This window comes from Squalius cephalus (assembly GCF_949319135.1).
Source record: "Squalius cephalus genome assembly, chromosome: 18".
NCBI lineage: Eukaryota > Metazoa > Chordata > Actinopteri > Cypriniformes > Leuciscidae > Squalius > Squalius cephalus.
In genome coordinates this window covers 24,153,019-24,175,045 of record NC_137139.1, presented here as the reverse complement: position 1 = coordinate 24,175,045, position 22,027 = coordinate 24,153,019, and the positions used below count along the sequence as shown (strand labels likewise).

The window sequence follows — 22,027 nt, the reverse complement described above, 5'->3', positions numbered from 1 at the left end:
CTCTCTCTCTCTCTCTCTCTCTCTCTCTCTCTCTCTCTCTCTCTCTCTCTCTCTCTCTCTCTCTCTCTCTCTCTCTCTCTCTCTCTCTCTCTCTCTCTCTCTCTCTCTCTCTCTCTCTCTCTCTCTCTCTCGCGCGCGCGCTCGCTCGCTCGCTCTCTCTCTCTCTATGTGCTGGATATCTTCCTCCATACTATGGTATCACCTTTGCCCACCGGATATTTAATAGAATAAATGGGTTGTTGACATATAACAGGGAGCTCTATGCACATTTTTATATTCAGATTTAAGATTTTGGGTTAAAATTTACATAAGGGAAAGGGAAAGTTTATGTCTTGGTCCTTTTTCATCGTTGGAATTATTAAAGCATTCCCATAGCCATGAAAAAATGCTAAAAATATTAGTTAATTCCATGTTTTACCCCTTAAAGCCTGACACATTTTTTTTTTTAAACGTAACAGTTTCTTGAACCTTTTTGACATAATACAAAAGAAAATCTAAAAAACGTTTTGTATAAATTTTTTGGCCTTTTATGGCTTTTACGGCCCATATAGTATGATATGAGAATATCAAGCTCACACTGAGAGGAGAGAAACACCTCAATTTTTCATTTCTATACCAGTCCATACCGAGCCAAAATATGCTTTTTGGTGCAGAATGTGTTTATTTATTTATATGTATTTATACATATAATATAAATTTAAAATAAATTATATGTAAAATAAATTTATATTTATTTATACTGTATTTATTATATCAGTCAAATTTTCAGTGAAAACAGTATAGCAGACTACTTGCATAAACTGCGTATCTATCAGTCGTCACTCTATATCTCCCAAATCTTAATAAGATAATATTTAAATGCTTAGATTTTTGATCAAAGAAAGCTCTGTAGTTTTAATTGTGTGGGGAAAAACATAATGCAATGCAATACAATCATGATTGCGAGATAATTTGCAAGTACAAAATTTTAAAATATTAATATAAAAGTTACGCTTAAGTTTACTTTATAACATATAAAACTAAAAAAGATGTGTACCAGAGCCTAAATGTGGACATTTTTAGAATTATACTAAAAGGTCTTCTACTTGCTAAAAATATTTAGAGGCCTTAGAAATTCATGTATCAATAGAGTTATAGAGTTAAAGTCATTTTTTTTACTGATTATTGTGAAAATAAAAATAATCCCAAATCTAATATCAAGTAAACAGAAGTTAATTAAAAAGTCATGGAAAATCATTAGTCAAAATCTGTGGAACCATTTATCATCTTTTTCTTTCATTGCATAAATTATGTTATGGTGCCTTCTGATCTATTTAGAAGTCTTGTTTACTCAATGCAATCTGATGAGATAATTCTGGATAACGTCTGTGAAATGTGTTCTTGTACCTTTAGCCTAATGTCTGTGGCAATGGAGAAAACAACATTATTTTTGTTTCTTTTTGTAGGATAACATTTTGTGGGATTGAATCACAACAACTTCAACCATGTCTGGCTCAGTGAAAGTGGCTGTCAGAGTGCGACCCTTCAATTCAAGGGAGACCAACAAGGAATCAAAATGCATTATACAAATGCAAGGGAACTCCACCAGTAAGTATATACTTGTCTCTATGGCTCTCATACTTTGTTTGAATTGTAAGCTTCTCGTATTTGGTCACATGCCTCCAGACAAGGTGGCTCTAGTATATGCTTTTGGCTTTTAGCCTATGAGATGTTCAGAGTTAGATAGCGTTCAAGTTTTATTGGAAATCTGCATCCTGAGTGACTGAAAAGAAAGAATAGAAGTGGAAATGATATTCTGTTTGATCTTGAAGGGAAGAAGAGCCTCTCTGTGTGAAATCCCCTTCCTTTGGAAAAATGAGAGGACTCAAAGAATTTCTGCCTGAGGGACTTTAGTGTGTTGAGGTGCTGAGAGTGAAGATACTGTGTGGCTTGAACCTGCAGCTCGGGTCTCTTGTTCATCAGTTTTGCATTAGTTTAGTGTTAGAGGAAGAGAGAGCCAGTGAAAGGAAATGAGTTGATGTTATCGCCCGTGTTTCGGGTGTTATCGTTATTACACCCTAATGAAGAAGAACGCCGGACCACACATCAAGAATTTATGGACCCTTTGATATAAAAATTGTTTCAGGCAAATTTTTGAACTTAAGAGTTTTATATACCATTATGATAATACTATTGTTGACTCATTTTTTAGAAGATAAATGTAAAAAAAAAAATCAGTCCTCGTGCATTGTGAGCGTAACTCGGCATACTGTATTAGCTGTTTTTTGGACAACATATGGGTTGTTAACGTCCATTTGCGAGCAGTGAGTCATTGTGCTCTCTGAGATGTGATTCATCGAGCTGCTTTGAATAAGGTAACATTGAACACAGAAATGGTGGTGTGCTAATTCTTAAGATGCATTAAGAAAGAAAATATGGACCTATGTAACCTTTTAAGTTGCAATGACAGCATGTCAGTGATAAATTACCCAGTGAGGGTTTTTATATATAGGGATAGATGTAAATTGACACTTGTATTGGTTTTAACTATAGATGGATATCCATTCACGTTTTTCAGTTCAATTCACTAGCTTTTGGTTCTGATTTCGATTTGATTTGATTTGATTCATTTGTCTATTTCAGTAATAATTAAGGTCAGTGAGTAATAAATAATCCAGGTCTACACTTTGTGTATATTGAAGTTTATATAGCCTGCACTTTATATTCATACAAATGAACTGGTTCATAAGAGTCATTTGGTTGTCGAGGTGTAATAAACAATGGCTCTTGGGTTTTGTAGAATCAATTAAACTTGATCAAAATGAGATTGAGATTAATTGGAAAATCAATATTTACCCAGCCATAGTTTTAACTTCACAAGGCTTCAAATCTCATGAAGGAAGATGCATTGGACTAAGTTAAAGGGGTCATGTCATGGATTTTTTTTATTAATATTTTGATACGTTCCTTGAGGTTCACTTATAATGTTAATTAAGTTTTTTTGCACAAAAAACAAAGATGTGTATGCAGAAAAAGTATTACTCTGTTGCAAGTGAGTGTTTTGAAAACATTATCCATGTAAAACTATAATTTACAGACAAACCATTATGAAATTGTTTAATTTTGGATGATACCGATAGATTGCCGATACTACTTTATGTTTAAAAGCCAATAACCGATATATTGGCCAATAAATCTAAATCTAAATTTATATAAATTTTGAGAGCCCGATTACAAAAACAAAAGTCTCACCATTAAAAGCCATTTTAATTAAACCATATTGTGGATGAAAATGAAAAATAAAAGTGCTAATTATTATTAATGATGCATCAATGTTTTTGATTATACATAAACAATATTACAACATATGCATAAAATGACGCAAATGCACAAGTGAACTTAAACATAAGTTACGTGCTAGTCAGAATATGTAACTCCTGTTGTGGATTCGCTCTTCCCGTAAACGCTCTGAAACACGGCAACTAAACCCAAAGAGTTCATAATGTTTTATTACAATAGTGTTCTCTTTATAATGTTATGTAGCCTATATGACAGACCCAATCATAGTGATTAATGTTGTGCATTACAGTTTGAGCTGCGTGTGCTGAAGCTGAAGAGCTGAATAAACACTGGTAAACTGAAGACCTTTGCTAGAGGCTTATTTAACTCAACAAATTCATAATCGAGCTTGACTATACTAGTCATCTATTGGCTTTAATTATTCAGCCAAATTTTTGTCATCCTGAATAGTTAGGCTGTGAGAGAGATGCTTTTGTCATATCAAACATTTTCTTAATTTACATAATCATTATTGGCCTAAACTCCATGGTAAACAAAGGGGTCCATAGGAGGTACAAGGTCACTTGAGAGAAAGCCAGAGTTGCACAGGAAGTAGAGCTCAGAGACTGCAGTCACAATGCACTCTAGCACATATGCGCAGACTGCGTACTGAAACCAGAGCGTGAGGTTAGCCCACCCCCTTCATTAGGACACTACTGCAGATGGTATGCTGGGAATGTTGTCTTATACAGTGCTGAGCCGTCAGGGTCAAGGATGCTCGTGGCAGATACACACAGCAAAAAGCAGAACGACCTTAATGTTTGGTCTCTAGTGATTCGTTTGCTCTGAGATGTGGTAACCATGGTGATGTCCACTGCTTAGACTGCATCTTTAAGATGAATGTTTGTCTGGACCGTTTGTTTACCTTGTACTATGGTGTGTTCCTATGAAGATGCTCTCTCCATTCAGATTGAAGCAGATATTCTTCTTCTTATCACTGTATCTGCTGCAAAATGTCTGTTTCTTGAGGAATATGTGGGCTTTTGCTTGAGTGAAGTATAAATATCGTCTTTGGAAGTTGAATGTTGCTATTCATGTGTGTGTTTTTTTGTGTGTTGTATCTGAAAGAAGATATATTAATAAGCATTGGGTTGTATGGAGATTAAACCTGTAAAACCTTTCTCTCTCTCACATCTCTCTTGAGAGATCTTGGCCTCTTGCACTGAATCTATTGTTATTGTGACATTTTCCTTTATGAAGGGAAAACTGTTGAGGGAATGAAAACTCATCTCTCTTTTCATCTTCAGCAGTGGTGTCATGAACAAATATCAGCAAAGATTATTGAGTGGGGGATTTAAAGGGATAGTTCACCCAAAAATTCAAATTTTGTCATAACTTACTCACTCTCAAGTTGTTCCAAACCTGTATGAGTTTAATTCTTCTGTTGAACACAAAATAAGATATTTTAAAGAATTTTGGTATTGGTAACCAGACAGTTGACAGTAGCCTAACCATTGACTTTTTGTCTTACTATGGAAGTCATCAGCTATCAGGTTACCAACAATCTTTAAAATATCTTTAAACTGTTTTTTTTATTGTTTTTTTATTTAAATAAAATACTTTTTTGTACTGTGGAACATAAATTATATTTTGAGAAATATTTTTTTGTTCATACAATGGAAGTCAATGGGCTCCAGTGTTGTTTGGTTCCCAATTGGGATGGACACTTTTGTCAATTTTTCATTTTGACTTTTGAGTATTGTTTGGTATCAAAAATGAGTGGGGGGAAGGGTGGGCGTGTCCATCATGGCGATAATGAAAATATTTCCCTTGACTTTAATTAAAGGGTTAGTTCACCCAAAAATGAAAATTTTGTCAGTAATTACTTACCCTCATGTTGTTCCAACCGCGTAAGACCTTCGTTCATCTTCGGAACATAAATTAAGATATTTTTGATTAAATCTGAGAGCTGATCACTTCTCCATAGGCTGCTAGGTGACCGAAACTTGCTGGCCCAGAAAAGTTATTAAAGAGATCGTTAATATAGTCCAAGTGACTACAGTGGCTCAATCTTAAGTTTATCAAGCGACGAGAATACTTTTTGTGCGCAAAAACAAACAAAAATAACGACTTTATTCCACTATTCATTTCCTTCTCTCTGGGCCTCGTAGTGTTTTTGCGCAGCGCGTCTGTGTTGCACGTCAACACGCATCACACACATGACCAGCTTCGGCCAATTGTGAGCCTACGTGGTGACGTGTAACACAGACGCGCGATGCAAAAACACTACGTGAACCAACTAGAGGCCCAGAGAGAAGGAAATGAATAGTGGAATTAAGTCGTTATTTTTGTTTGTTTTTGCGCACAAAAAGTATTCTCGTCGCTTGATAAACTTAAGATTGAGCCACTGTAGTCACTTGGACTATATTAACGATCTCTTTAATAACTTTTCTGGGCCAGCAAGTTTCGGTCACCTAGAAGCCTATGGAGGAGTGATCAGCTCTCAGATTTCATCAAAAATATCTTAATTTATGTTCCGAAGATGAACGAAGGTCTTACGGGGTTGGAACAACATGAGGGTGAGTAATTACTGACAGAATTTTCATTTTTGGGTGAACTAACCCTTTAAGACACTGTTATGAAAATGTTGACAAATAAAAATAAATATGACATGAAATATGTCTAGCGAAAAAACATTACAACTCGTATCTGCAAGTTGTGAAAAACGCATTCTATAACCAAACTCACATTATCAGGACTCGCAAGCGCTTTCTCAGAAAACCCGTGCTGTGTGAACGCAACCGGACTGGACAATTAGTTGTCTGTCACCTAATGCAGTCTGAGAGAGACGCTCTGCACTGCACAAACTCGTTTCTCGTTTCAACATCTTGTGTTGCAGGTTTTCGTGTGTGGTTTCGCTTTCGGTAACTTACAGTCACTGTTCTCCGTCACTCTTGTGTTCTATGTGCGACTCAAATGCTCCACTCTCCACCCAGATATAAAAACTGCTGTCGGTTCATGAAGGTTTGATGTATGAACTCGTTGCTATTGGAATCTTTTCGTGTCAAAAGTGATAAGACACTTTTATGGACGTTGCCATCTTTGATATTACTTTGGTCACTGGCGCTATGCTTACTGATAGAGAATACAGGCTTGACTCCCATTGCACGTTCATACATACAGTTATTTGAGACGCTACTGTGAGTTGCTGTGTGAGCATTTCGAGATTCACACCATGAATGTGTGAACGTAGCCTTAGAGGCTTGTAGATGGGATCATTTGACCAATAAGTAACCAACCATAATGGTCTAGCAACCACATTAGCAACAGTACTAGCTGCATACTTTGGAAATTCTGTTAGTATATAAAATGGTGTTCCTGTAGCTAATACTACACTGACCTCTTATTTTAGACTGTTTCATCTCTGCTAATGAGATGGTGGATGGAGTCATCCTGACAGCAGGCCCTTGGGGATCGCCATCACAGACACAGGAGGGGAAGAGTTGTCTGTAAAAGCTTTGCACACTGAAATTGAGAGTCAGAAAAGCTTTTATTGATTGAGAGAGAGAGAGAAAAAGGTGAAGGGAATTCATAGATTGATGTGGTTCGGACACTTGGAAGGTCATCTTGCTCTTGGGCTTTAAGTGCAGACAGAAACGATTGACCTGATTACGGATGTAATCCCGTGAGCGTATACCTGAGGTCACCAGACTCCTGGATTAATCCCAGTGACCATTGCAGGTGCATGGGTGTAAACTCAAAATGCCACTTCTCACCTTGCAGATTACAGCTGCACCTGCCACTCAACCCGGTAGATGGATTTCTCAGTTTGGAGAAATTTGGTGATTCTAATTAAAATCCCAATTCAAGATGATCCACTTACATTTTATTTTAAGATATTGTCATAAATATTAATTGAGCGACATTTCAAATGTATGCTAGCCTAATTTTTTGTTTTTGTTTTGTTTTAATTAATAATAATAATAATAATAATAATAATAATAATCATAATTATTATTATTATATAGGTTTTCTAACATATAATTGACTCTAAAATGTGAATATTCTATTAATATTTAAAATATTTTATAGCCTACATGTCAGTCTGCCCCCTTTTGTCAGCCAATATGTCATGATCATGACAGCTCTATGCTCTAATCTAAGGTTTGATTTTGTAATGATGAAGTAGTTTAATCTAGGAATGTGGCTTCAGTTTTTCTCTCTTAGTACTTGGCAGTTCTGCTTTTTCTGTAATGCCTAATTTCTGCCCTTCTTGTCAGCTGGTTTCCATTTAGCTTCCTTTTTTGGTTCCTCGCACTGTGATGCTTGAAAAAAAACAAAAAAAGGTTAGATGTAGAACAGCTGTTGCAGACCATCACCATATACCTCAATCTTTTACCAGCTGTCAAGTTGCTGGCAATGTCTTATTACATTTGTCTCCTTTATCACTCCCCATCTGTAACTCTTAAACACCGGCTGCGTCTCAAACCTAGTGCGTTGTCTTGCTCTCTGTGTCTTATCTGAGCAGCTTGTCCATGTACAAAGAATTAAAATTGAACATCTGAAGAAACTGGCTTGGGATGCAGTGTGTGTGTGTGAGAAATACTCTCAAGTTATTTTTTCAACTGATGTACTGTGATGAACTGTGTTTCTGATTTACTGCAGGCCAAAAATAAAACCTCGCTAATAGCATAAGTTGGGGATTTCTGACCAGCTGTAGAAACAAACAGGCTCATAAACACTTAAAGACCACAGCAGCATGTGAATTAGCCTATATGAAATATGAGTGATGATCCGAAGTCGCCCTACATTCATATTCATTTAAAACACTCATATATTTGTCATCACAGATTTGCTGTTTCTCATAAACTCTTGTATTTCTAAAGTACACTGTTTTGCAATATATTTACAAAGAGTTTGACATTATCATGTTGCTATGCTAATGCTGCAAAACTCTGATAAGCATAAAAATGGCACACGTGAATATTGGGTATGTTAGATTACACTAACTATTAATCTATACTTTTCAGTGCAATTATTTATAATCATTTCCCTTCCCTGAGCTTGTTGCAGTGTATAACCGTGGCCAAAAGTTTTGCCAGTGACATAAATTTTGTGCTTCGCAAAGTTTGCTGCTTTAGTATTTTTGGATTATTTTTTCACGTTTCTATGGTATACTGGTAAACAATATGCATTTTCAAATGATTTTATTGGCAAAAACTTTCAATATATGCAAAGAATTATTATTTACAGTGTTGATCCTTCATAACCTCTGCAATTCCCTCTGGCAGGGCCAAATCCTGACTGATGTCGATCCATTCTTTCCTTATGTGCTCAGAGTTGTGGACTTTTGTTTGTCCACTCGCCTCTTGAGGATTGACCACTGGTTCTCTAGGGGATTAAGATCCAGGGAGTTGCCTGGCCATGGATCCAAAATTTCAATGAAATGTTCTCAGAGCCACTTGATTCTTGCCTTATGACAAGGTGCTCCATCATGCTGGAAAATGTACAGATCATCACAGAATTGCTCCTGGATCATTGGGAGAAGTTGCTCTTGCAGGATGTTTTGATACCATTGTTTATGCATGGGACTGAAAAGCAACCCCACACATGTATTGTCTCAGGATGCTTCACTGCTGGCACGACTCAGGACTCTTGGTAGCGTTCACCTTTTCTTCTCTGGACAATTGATTTTCCAGATGTCCCAAACAGTCAGAAGGGGCCTTCATCAGAGAAAATAACTTTGCACCATTTTCTGCTGTCCAATTCTTGTACTTCCTGCAGAACTTCAGTCTGTCCTTGATGTTTTTGCAGCCTGGGACATACCAAGCTGATGTCAAAGAACTAGCGGTGGCGAAAGCTGACTGCCTCTCTTCGGCCAAAAATCTGTACTTAAACACACCAAAAGGACTACTGACCACTGTCAACCAGCACGTGTGTTCAGTGCCTGCGTTTAAGAATATCAGTGTCTACATCAGCAGATATCAATAGGTATTTTCGTCATTCAAAAAGGGAAACTGAAACTAGAACCGCAGATATACAAACCGTGAACAAGTCAGGGCTTGGTGACCATTTTGAATGTCAGTCATGCTGATCACTTTCTTAATTCAAGTCGGCTCATGCTGTTAAGAAAATATTTATGCATTGGAATGCTCAGGCAAGATGACGTGAAATTATAACCTGTGCTGTCTTGGCTTCTTTGCTCGCTTTCATCACTTTCACTTTTATTCTTGTGCACTGACGCTAAGCTAAACAGCCAATCAGAGTTCTCTCTCTCACCGCCGCCGATTCAACATGCTGAATCGGCCCAAAAAACCCAGATGGCGTCCAACTAGAGGCAACCGACGCTCAAAGAAGGCCAGACATTGCCCAACTGTCGCTGTGTCTGTTGGTGTGTCATGGGTTTAAAATGCTGATTTTTAACAGGGTCAGCTTTAGGGTTAGGGTTGGGGGCAGCTTTAGTATCAATGGGATTTTAGCAGAAATTAGTTATTATGGTAAATTTGATAGATTTCATAAATCTTGCAGATGAATTTCTATGTAAATGCAGTTTTCTTATCATCCAAAGATAATCTATTTACACAGGACATTTCCTTGTACAGGGGAGCCGGCTGTTTGCTGTGCCAGTCTGGTCTGTAATTACCCATATAGCGGGGTTGATCTGCTGGAGTGGTGCAGGATGAGATGAGCCGGGGGGCGGGTGGGAGATCCGGCCTTCTTCACGTGCACGAGAATGTGAGGGAGCATCACAGGGTCGTGCTTGGAATGGTGGTATTTTCTTTCTGCTATAAAGACTTGGATGCATAGACAGCAACTGCAAAGCGGATGAAATTAGGCCAAAACAGTTCTCCATCCACGTCACATGACTGAGAGTCATGTTTTCACCTCCTCCTTGTGGAAGTTAAGGACAAGCGGTTATATCACCTCATGCTCACAATTAATCTTATTGATGTAAAATGACATTCCACTTCCTGGACTGTCTGCAGTGAGGTAGAAAAACAGCAGTTATTACTTGTTATTCTGCTCCAGTGAATCTTAAAGTCAACATGAAACTACATTCACTACTCCTTTTCTACACGTGTAGTGTCACATTTCTGAATTAAATGTGATATTCAGTGAGAAAAGGATTGATTAGATTGTGAAAAGTGCTAATTAAATTATTGTACACTACCGTTTAAAAAACTGGGGTCAGTTATTTGTTATTTTTGTGTGTGAAAGAAATTCTTTTTTTTTTATGCAACAGGGAGGGATGCATTAAATTTATTAAAACTATCAATAATAGACTTTTACACTGTTACAAAAAATGTATATTTCAAATAAATGCTGTTTTTTCAACTTTCTACTTATCAGAAATATCACTCTTTTCACCACATTGAATAATAAGAAACGTTTCTTGAGCACCAAAGCAGCATATTAGAATGATTTCATGATTTCAGATCATGTGACACTGAAGACTGGAGTAATGATGCTTAAAGTTCAGCTTTGACATCACAGGTTAAATTACATTTTAAAACATTTACTATTCATAGTTGGAACCCTCTGCTTTGTAATGTAATAATTAATCATAATAATTAATCATTATTGGTCATTAATAAAATGACCAATAACCTTAACCGTCATCAGAGAAACATGAACATGCAAATGTTTCGTTACATTTTATTTTTTAAATATTCATTTAAAATCTCAGGGCGTAATTCTAGTAAATATTTTAGGTCAAAGGGGTTCGACTGACAAAACATTTGTGAGTCCCTGCTCTAATACCTTTCTTTGTCTCCTTTGCTTTACCCATTGATTCTCTCACTTTCCAACTATCGTTCACTACCATCTCTCTCTGTCTCTCTCTCCAATGCTGGTTTCTGTCTTAGAATCCTAGTGAACTGGGAACTGAATGTGAGAGTGGCAGCAGACAGAGCTTTGTAGTCCAGGCACGGCTAATCGTGGCCACTACTTTTATTCATTCTGTATTATTCATGGCAATGAAAAGCAGAATTTAGTAGAAAAACACTGAGTCTGTCCTGGCCGCCAGTCATTTGGCATGGTGTACCTGTAGTCTGGACTCTGTCTGGAGATGGAGGCCTGATCTGCACTCACATCGAAAATTGCGGTATCACATGCTTTCAATGCCCTTCAGCTAACCTTAAGGCTATAAAGAAAGGAGTTTAATTAATCACTTCTGCTGTTCCTTAGATGTTAGAATGGTGTTATTAGGCATCGGGTCTCTTGGTAGCGTTAACTCGTGGTGCAAAGAGTGCTGACTCAAACTCGCTGTCCATTGAATCCCACAGACCAAAGACCAGTGCATCTAACAGTGTTGCCGTCCAAATGCTGAGGCTGTATAGTGGGCAGGATGTTGAACAGCTCTTTTAAAGTTCACTTCATTTTTCTGTTTGTCTGTGGTGGGAGGAGTTTAAGGATCTCTCAGTTCACATCAGGCCAAAGTCATCATTGTGTTGGTGTAGACACAAAGAGACGAGCAAACCCAAAGCCCAGTGAACAAAAACGTGGGCTCAGAGTTATTCTGTTTCTCTGTCTTTGCTCCTTGACTTTCTCTTGGCCTAAATATTGATCATTATTGTGCTATGAGTGGAATTCATGTTCTGAAATGAAGCAATCAAGAGGCTGTGCATGGCAATGATTTTACTATAGTCAGGGTCTTGTTAACTACATTGTGAGTGGTTATAACAATTTATAGTAGTGCACATCCTTCTGTAACTTAGCCTATTGCTTTTATGAAGAGCAGCAACAAAAGACATACATTTTCAATAATGTAATTTATAATAATAATGTACCAATAATAATAATTTATGAATTATTAATAGGTTAATTTTTATTTATTTAATCATTTTAACTATTATTTAACTATTTTTGGGTTAAATAATTGTTAATGTTCTTCCTATTAGCAGTAGTGATAATAATAAATTATTTATTTATTACATTTAATGTTTATATAACAATATTGTTGAGCCATTCAAGAAGATAAGGTACTATCAAACTCTGCAGTCTTTATTTGTCAGCCTATGTTTAGCTGGGTGATCTGTAAAATGAGTTCAGCTTCCTGGACTTTCCCGTTTCCACTGGCGTGGTGGATTTATAAGGAGTGGAACGTGTCTGCTGGTCCTGACTGAAACTGAAGAGAGGTGTCATACTCTCTCTCTGGCCCTGCACTCACTAACACTGACAAATAATATGCTGCTCTGAACCTGATGCTGTTTTCTCTGTTGTACAGTATGTTTGTGTATGCTTGTAGGCACATTTATCGTCACACTGTATGTACGGTGCTGACATGAACTTGGCTGTGCTTCAGGAATTCAGAATAAGAATAGTTTGCAAATCACAGAAGTATCCAATATTCTGCATTTTCAACTTTCAATTTACCTTCTTTATTGCTGGCATGTTCTTTCCACATACACGTACGTATATACGTTTGCGTTTGTGTACATAATGTAGCACGTGTCCCATGACAATTTGCAGAGTGTAGTGTGTCAGGAAGGTCTGAGTTCAGAAATCTGCCCATTCCTTCCTTTCGCTGAGGTGCTGTCAGTATGTGAGGCAGCACTTGCCATCTGGTGCTACAGAAATAGACAGGGCACTCCAGATGACATCTTGGCAGCTGGGCAGAGCTTCACTTTTCTGGTGATTTCTATCTCGTATCTCCCTTATTTCACTTATATCCAGTGCTGGAGATAATCACTCAATCATTCAGCGCTCTCATTCAGTCCTCACCGAACCACCTCTCTCCTGTCTGCTTTAATCAAACATGATGGAATCTCATAAATCAAACTTTTCGAGTCAAGAAAAGCAGTAAATCTGACAGTTTTTACAGGCACGAATAACCTTTTTATTCTCACCTGTCACCAAGGCTGCAGTTATTTGCTACAAAAAAATAGAATGAAAATAGTAATATTGTGAAATGTTAGTACAATTTTAAAATAACTTGTATATTTTAAATATTTATTTCTGTTATGGCAAAGCTGAGTTTACAGCATCATTACTCCAGTCTTCAGTGTCACATGATCCTTCAGAAATCATTCTAATGTGCTGATTTGATGCTCAAGAAATATATTAATGTTGAAAACAGTTGTGCTGCTTAGTATTTTTGTGGAAAATGTGATACAATTTGATATAAAATAACTGTTAATACTTGTTGTAGCATGGTGTATATAGAGTCATACCATCCAGCCATATACTCACCTTCTCTACCTAAAAAAAATTGAAAATGTCGTTTTCAAGAGTTTCATTGTGGTAGGTCTCTGAATAAGTTCGTAGGCCTCTATAAAGTCATAACAGATGACCTCATGTTTTGTACAGGGCCTGGCATTCTCTGGCGGCGGTGCTTGAGCTCAGTATTGTTCTTCAGCCTTCCTGTTTTCATTCTCTTTCAGTAGCCGACATGAAAACTGCGTGGACGGCATGCTGAGGCTTCACTGAGACTTCTCAAAAGCAGCAACTGAGCCCAACACTGCTCAGAAGCAAGAGGATGAGCTTAAAGCTCTGTTTGTATCCTGAAATGCCCTTCCATAAACAATCAGATATTGTTATGATGTCAAACAGCCGTACGATGTTTATGAGGAACTTGCAGTGATAGGAGGAAGTCACACTTTTTTTGTGCACCACATCTCTGCACTGGTGTTTTCCATTGCTCAGTGCAATATTGCATTGATATACTAATTCTCTGTTCTCTTATTGTTTCGAAATAGTCATTGGTTTAACCTTCTAATGCACATGTTGTAGTAAATAATAACAGTATCACTTTGCTAGTAACGGTGAAAAGAGAAGAGTGATGAACTTCTCAAGGGTTTGTGGGCACAGCCCGTGTGGTTCAAGCTGCTGAACACCCTTGGCATTTGCTAGTTTCATGATGATTTGTGGTTGCTTTTGATCTTCAGCACCTGTGAGAAGAAAGTGGAGCCTGTGTGTTGCTCTCTGCTGCCTCAACAGGCAGATGGGTGTTCAGTCCACAGATCATTCCAGATGGGAACACACTCTGTCCAGTTTAAGCTTTCCTCTTAAGGATACAGCATTATACAGTAGATCTGTGTTCGCAGATGCCATTCTGGGTGTAAATCTTGGCAGGTGGATATTTGTTTTGCTATCGTTATGTTGGTCTTGGGTATTTTCGGTTGTGCACTGTACAACAAAAATTGGCTAATTGTAAAAACCTGGCAATGGATTTTAAATCCAATGGTTAATCAATAGTACAGAAACTTTTTCTGGAACCAAAAGTTTTCTGTAAGCAGCTAAAATGTACTTTCCTCTGCAACTTAAGGTACTCCTGAGGATATATTTCAGATGTTTAATGCCTGTTTTTTTTTGTTTGTCTTATAATAATGCCTTTAAAACCACTGCAGGCTGTTAGCAGTGGATATTGATTTGCCTCTGGACTAAAGAGCAAAGTCTCATGGGGTCCGGAGCAGGAGACACATATTCCACCGCATTAGGCCGGGCATGTCTGCGATTCTCAGGTCATCTCACACTATCTGAAATAAGCCCAGGTTTATCATCACAGTCTGAAAGTTGATGCGCTTTGAGCAGACAGATGGGTTTTTCATTCTTTCCTCTAAGCTTTTCCTGTGCACATGCAGGTCAGCTGGTGTAGTCTGCTAACTCATTTAAAATCCCTCCTGCTTGAGTTTCCTACAGTGATGAAAGCCATTAGCCTTCTTCGTGCATCTGTACCCTGGCGTCCTAGCAGGAAGACCAACGTGTGTGTGTGTGTGTGTGTGTGTGTGTGTGTGTGTGTGTGTGTGTTTGTGTCATTGCTGTGCCAACCAAATTCACCCCTGAGTTGGTTTGTCAATTGGCTGCAGAAAGTGAGCATTTGCATAATTGTTTCTCTCTGGAATATCTTGCCGAACCAGTGTTGTATTTGTGTGTGCAAGTGAGTTAAACGTCCAATCAGACTTCGTTTTTGATGATCACATGACATTAAGCTGGTCTCAGCTGAAGAGGACTGGGGATTGGGGTCAGGACATTGTTTGGGAGGAGTGAATAGCACGTTTAGTTTTGTATTTGCATAATGACCGGCTCTCTGTTGGCTGATGGTTTGTGGTCTGCTCAAGCGTTTTATCTAAACATAATTGTGTGAGTTGAGAGGCTGTTTTGAGAGGTTATTCACTCAGTTCAGCCACCTCAGTAGCAATTAGCCTCATGTTAGCGTTCACAGACAGCTTTGAGGAGATGGGCCTGGCTAGCTACACTACCCTGGCCTTGGCCAGTGAATGCTGTTCATTTTCATATTCGAACAAAAAATTGGCTATTTTGGGTTAAAAATAATTCAAACTTTTAAGTTAGTATGGTATACCCTATTCAACAGTAGGATACATTTTGAATATAGTATACTGAATCCCTGATACAAACAAGAAGCTAGTCAGCTGCTTTCAGTAATGTAATAAAATGTTCACTCTGACAGCTCTATCCCAGGGCACACTTACAGAGAGGCAATTCCCATATATATATATATATATATATATATATATATATATATATATATATATATATATATATATATATATATATATATATATAATTTTTTTTTAATTATTATTTTTAAATATGGCCTCATAAACCAGAAGTTGCGACCGACTTTACTTTTACAGATTGAAACAGAATATTAAATAGAGGTCAGGGCTGTTTTTTCCAAGTCATCAGCGGTGGAATGCCATTCCAGAAGGGAAGGAAATTCTCAGATTTTGACTAAAGACCATGAAGACAGACAATTTTATTATTATGTTATTTTTTTTGTGGATTTACTTGCACAAACTAATTGTTCACCATAAGACTATTAATGTGCACTAACAAAATAAATGCGGTCAAATTGATTTCATGCAGACTTTAAATGTCTTTTAAATTTCTAGTAATTTCATATGTATTCTTTTTAGTCCATTTTACTCTTACTATACTACTATACTATTACAGCTGGTTAGTATAGTTATTGTGTATATAAAGAACATTTGCATGTATATAGCATACACTAAATACATTTATTTATTTTAAACGGCTTGCTCAGTTCACTGTTCATATATATTGAATTGAATCTTCTCTGGCCTAAGTGTGGCTTAATGTCTAATTTACAAATCCTAATTCTTTCATTTGAAGCCTTTTACATGTTCAGCCAGATTTAAGGGATTTTCAAACATGAATATGTGAATTTTTAACAGTGTAATGGCATTACAATTGTCACTTAATTTGGGTTTGATATTTCAAGCTTGAAAATGAAAACAGCACACGTCTTTGAGGGGGAGGTACAAAATTAAATTGTATAACGCAGATGATGATTCTTTATCCCACTGATCAGTGTGATGGTCGTCATGGTAACAGGCCTTAACTTTTGCTATGGCTTGCGTGAGCAGTTTTGACGTAGGAGACATGAATGGCAAGAGATAATTTGAACTCTGTTTTCATTTCCCAATTAAGTTTTAGGGACTTTAATACATAACAGGAAGTGCTTATATGGGCTTTGAAAATTGGCATTTATGCTTTCAATTGAAAATATCAGAATGAATATGTCTCACAAAACATAGTAGAGGCTCTAGAATGATACAAACAGGTGTGAGTGACCCTCACATGTGCGGATGTGAGCAAGGCCAGGCTTGCCGGTTTTCCATCTGTCTTTCGGCCCCTGTGCTGATCTTCCCATCTCATCAGTGTTCTGATATGATGGGTGAACAGCACAGTGCATGATGGGAGAGGCATTTATAGTCCCTCTGTGTGTTTTGTTCCAGGAAAGAGGCGCAGAAAGACTGTGGTAATGTAAATCCCTGTGTGTCCACTGCTCCAGTTTCCAGTTGGCCTTAGGTCAGAAGTTTAATCGCTCTTTATTTAGCCTCTCTTTCTTCTGAATGACACAGGCCTGTCCTCGACACTTTGACCATGCGAGGATGCAGGGCACGAGAAAAGGAGCAACCTGGGAACGTATCCGTTATCTTTCTGAAGAGGCACACAACTAACCAGCTTTCTGAGAAAGATGCCTTCATGAAAACTCTTGAGACCAGGATGGTCCTGTGGATTTGTCCTCCCCTTTTACTCGTAAAGATAGATAATAAAGCTCAAATTAAAATTGATTTTTTATTTTATTTTTGTAGCTTTTTGACAATATTTCATATACCAAGATTTATATATTTTTTTCTAAAATGGATTAAAGATTAAATTCGAATTAGAGTTTTGTTGAAGCTGATTGTGGGCAGCACAACACGCAGCATGGCTGCATTTGAATTAAATTCAAATAGTTTATTGCAAGAAATATAATATGTCAAAAGTGTTCGTATCGCTGAGTGCTGAGGAAGCCGAGATGGTCTGATTGAAGTGGCTTTGGAAGAAACCTCCGGAGCTGAAATTCAGCTATGGTAATTTCCGTTTCGTTTCCAACACACGCTGTAAGTGGTAGACCAATCACAACAGATGGGCCATCTGACCAATCAGGGCAGAGGAAGCTCTCGGAAAGGAGGAGTTTAGAGAGCGGGCACTTTAATCAAATGTACTACCTACTCTGGCAGTAGGCCTATGTGATTTCGGACACAGCTAAGGAATGACACGTAATTATGGTGATTTTTCAGATACTCACCAGCAAAATCATTACAGATAGTGCTGTATATTGAATATTCATTATACACTTTCTAGTCTAGTTTTCAACTGATATCTTGCTGAGAGAAGAGGCTCAGTACTCAGCCCTCCCCTCTCATTTCCACTGAATAATAGATGAAGACTGTGAGATTAGCCAGTGTCCCATAGGTGCTGCTGGTGATTTACTCATTGCAGGGGGCTCAAACGTCCTCATCTGCAGAGAACCTTGTGCTTAATTAGACCATTGACTATTTATGTATAATCCGCACCTCTTTCCCTTCTCTCTTCTATCCATGCACTCTTTGAAGTGGAAAAAACACCACATTTCTCTATTTCTGGGCTGATCCGTCACTTTTGTTACAGCGGGAGCAGGAAAGGTTGTTGTAATGTTGTTGTTTGGATTGTTGCTATGACAGCAGCATATGCATCCCATTCGTCAGTCACCCTTTTTTTTTTCCGCCCACCTAGCCAACTGACCTCGCCACCCTGCGCTCTGCTGGTGGAATGTGTTTGTCTGGATCGAATCAAGGCTTGAACTCGCTCGGGGGGCCATGGCGGGTTCTTCGAGTCAGTCGAGGGGACTGCAGCAGCTGGCTTTCTGATACCTATAAATATCCTACAGTAGATTCCTGTGGCCCTGCAGACTTTTGAGCTGCTCACTCCCAGGCTTAGCATTCTGATGGTGTGGAGTTGTTGAGATGAGGGTCTGGCTGAATATTTGGGACACGCCAAATACCAAACGAGCCTGTAGATTCCTGTTTATTAAGACTGCAAGGATATGTAGCAACCTGCTGCGAGCGAATGGATAGTATGTGAGATATCTGTCAAAGAAAACAGGAAAAGTTCAATTGTATTTCAACTGTGAGAAATGAGAAGAATTGTGGGTAGTCACATGCAACAGGTGGACCTGCTGATCCCACACAAAGACATTTTTGAGTCATCATTTTTTTTTTACACAGGCCCCACTGGATTGAATGTGTCCTCTCTCAATTGTTGAAAACAAAAATACCTCCCAAACACATGGTTTACAGTGGTTGTGGAGTAGTAGCTATAGAATGACTTTATGTTCCGGTTTCATTATAATTTTGGTTCAGTTTTAGTAATAAAACTTATTTCATTTAGTTGTATGGCAATATTTCAAAAAAAAATGTCATTTTAAGTTTTTAATCTAATATTTATATATTTTTATAATTGATATTTTTATCAATTTGAGTTTTATTTTTTATTTAATGGGCAGTTATTGTGCAGTCTGTTACAGTTGTGTTAACTGTAGTCTGTTATTTTTCCATAGCAGATTTTAATGTTTACAGTTCACAGGCTGTTTTCTGTGAATTGAGTACACATTTTTATATTCAGTCAATAAATTTCTATCATGCAAAAAATATTCAATTCAACATTTTTATTTTAATTAATTATACATTTATTTACATTTTTACATTACAAATGATATTATCCCCATAACTATTAAAATAAATGAAAAGTATATCAGACAGCCATCTTGTCACCTTTCACTCTAGATATTGGTGTCATCATTGGGTATTGAAACAACCCATATTGGTCAACCACTAGGTGTTTTGTGTGAAAAACTGAATTCTGATATATACTGAATTTCCCTGTCTTTTCCAGCTATTTTGAACCCCAAGAACCCAAAGGAAGCACCCAAATCTTTCAGCTTCGACTACTCGTACTGGTCTCACACCTCGGTAAGTCTCCTTTTCTCTCTCTTTCTCCTTCTGTCCTTTTCCTGCTCTTTCTGCTTTTTCTGCTGAGCTGGCTCAGTGGACAATAAAATGTGCATGTGGTCAGATTTACAGCTGTAATTAATCATCCTCCAAAAAAGCCTGTATTAATGTCTTTTGTTACCTTTTCTGCATTTCTGTGTTAGCCGGACGACCCCAGCTTTGCGTCACAGAACCTTGTGTACAATGACATCGGAAAAGAGATGTTGCAGCATGCTTTTGAGGGATATAACGTCTGCATTTTCGCCTACGGCCAGACCGGAGCTGGCAAGTCCTACACCATGATGGGAAAGCAAGAGGAAGGACAGGAAGGCATTATTCCTCTGGTACGTATGTAATATCACAGCATATGTATCACCTTAATGGATCCAGAGTAATAGACATGCTTAAGAGCTCAGCAGCAACTGAGATGTTGCTTATCTCAAAGCAGACATTGCCAGAAGACATTAAGGCATTAGCTCTCCGTCTAGCACGTCCAGCAGTTATTTGTGTTCTGTATCGATTGCTCTCTCTTTCCTCCCTAATGTGCTCTTTTGTCCCCCTCCCAGCTCTGTGAAGATCTCTTTGAGAAAATCAATGACAATAACAATGAGGAGATCTCGTACTCGGTGGAGGTGAGCAGCAGACACACCATGACTCCTTAGTCCATTCCTGGGACTCACTTCACATGTTCTCCTTAATCTGTTGAAATGATTTTGTTTGCTGGGTTTGATCAGAGCCCACTCAAGTATTCAGTAACTAAGAGTAAAACATGTTCAGCTACAAACAAATTGGCAGTGGTATTAAATATGCTGTAAAATATTTGCTCTGATGCTTTTTAATTTTGGTATGATTCATAATTGTTTGGCAAAAAATATACTGAAGACAATTGAATGCGTTCGGATCTGAAATGGATTGTGGATCTGGGTTTGGTGGATATGCATGCATATACAGTATAACATTATAAATGTCTTTACTGTCACATGATCAACTTAATGTGTCCTGTCCTTGCTGAATAAAAGTATTGATTTCGTTAAATTACATTACTGACCTTAATCTTTTGTATGATAGAGTATCTAGTGAGTTTTTAGGTTTTTTGTATTTTTTTTTTTTAAGGCAATGTGTGGAATTTTACAGAGTAGATTAATACAGAAATGTATATGTTCTTTTATCCCAGGTTATATATTCTATCTAATTGTTATATGCTCATTGTAGGTGGCTTTTATGGAGATATACTGTGAGCGAGTGAGGGACCTGCTAAACCCCAAGAACAAAGGGAACCTACGTGTCCGGGAACATCCTCTACTTGGGCCTTATGTGGAAGACCTCTCGAAACTGGCCGTGACCTCTTATACAGACATAGCTGACCTCATGGATGCTGGTAACAAAGCTAGGTGAGAGAAAAATCCGGTAACACTTTATTTTACAGTGTCCTTGTTACATATGTTATATGTACTTACCATAGTATTAACTGTAAATTAGGCATAATTACATGCAACTAACCCTCAACCAAATCCTAATCCTACCCTATCCCTATAGTAAGTACATGTAGTTGCTTAATATTACTCAATACTTAAATATAAAATTACATTGTAACAACGACACCTTAAAATAAAGTGTAACCAAAAATCCTATATGTTGTTAACTCATATAAATCACGATTTTGTGTAGACAATGTAGGACATTTCAAAACAGGTACTTATAAGGTTATTTTTCATTTTGGATGATTTGAAGGATAGAGGTTGGACTTTTTGTCCAGGGGGAAATGGGAAAACTGTTTCCTCCAGTGATACTCTGACTGACAGTCATGTGTAAAATGTGACTCTTGGGAAGGAGTAACACGCTTCTAATCCTCCCATGCTGATTACCAAGGTTTATTTGTGGATAATGTGACATGTAAAGCCTGTTTCTCACGAGAGCATCCCCACCCTGTGCCATTATCAGCACATTAGATGTGCTGTCTAATTCCTGCACTTACTAGCACTTTCCAGGATTATGCTCTCACACTCTGGTGATAAGCATACAGAGCTGTATATGAACTTCCACCTTCTTCAGGCCAAAGATAAAGAGATAAAGAGACAAAGCCTTGCATATAATACAATGCGGATTAGGGGTTGAACGACTTCAGATTTTCTGATATCAAGTATCAACATTTATGTGATTTAAAGTTGAGATGACGTCGACTAATCGCTGATGATGTCATTAATGAACAGACGCAGGTTGCCTTGTGCACAGCTATGGCATATGACACAGCGCTGCCCACAAGGCTATTGCTCCTACATAACAGCTTTTTATCAGTTCTTTTGTGTTGTTATATTTCTCACAGATTTCTGCTTGTTCTAAATCAGATACAGAAAGTTGCACAGTAAAGATTACATATGAATGCATGATTGAAAGAGAGATCGCATGGGAATTAATTCTACCTGGCAGCGTTTCTCTACTAATAGTGAAGCTGTGGGTTTTAGTTACTAAGAAATATATGCTAGAAGTTA

General features: G+C 37.7%; 1 protein-coding gene across 13 annotated transcripts in view; it reads left to right on the top strand.

The window, feature by feature from the left end:
* Positions 1–22,027, top strand: part of kif1b (kinesin family member 1B) — a 69,367-nt gene that overhangs the window by 1,719 nt on the left and 45,621 nt on the right. For all 13 annotated transcript variants that reach the window (XM_079848186.1, XM_079848195.1, XM_079848194.1 and 10 more), the window contains exons 2-6: positions 1,446–1,587; positions 19,444–19,520; positions 19,703–19,882; positions 20,105–20,170; positions 20,751–20,929. In XM_079848186.1, coding sequence (XP_079704312.1) covers positions 1,485–1,587; positions 19,444–19,520; positions 19,703–19,882; positions 20,105–20,170; positions 20,751–20,929 — 605 coding nt within the window. In that variant the 5' untranslated portion in view covers positions 1,446–1,484. The remainder of the gene's footprint in view (positions 1–1,445; positions 1,588–19,443; positions 19,521–19,702; positions 19,883–20,104; positions 20,171–20,750; positions 20,930–22,027) is intronic.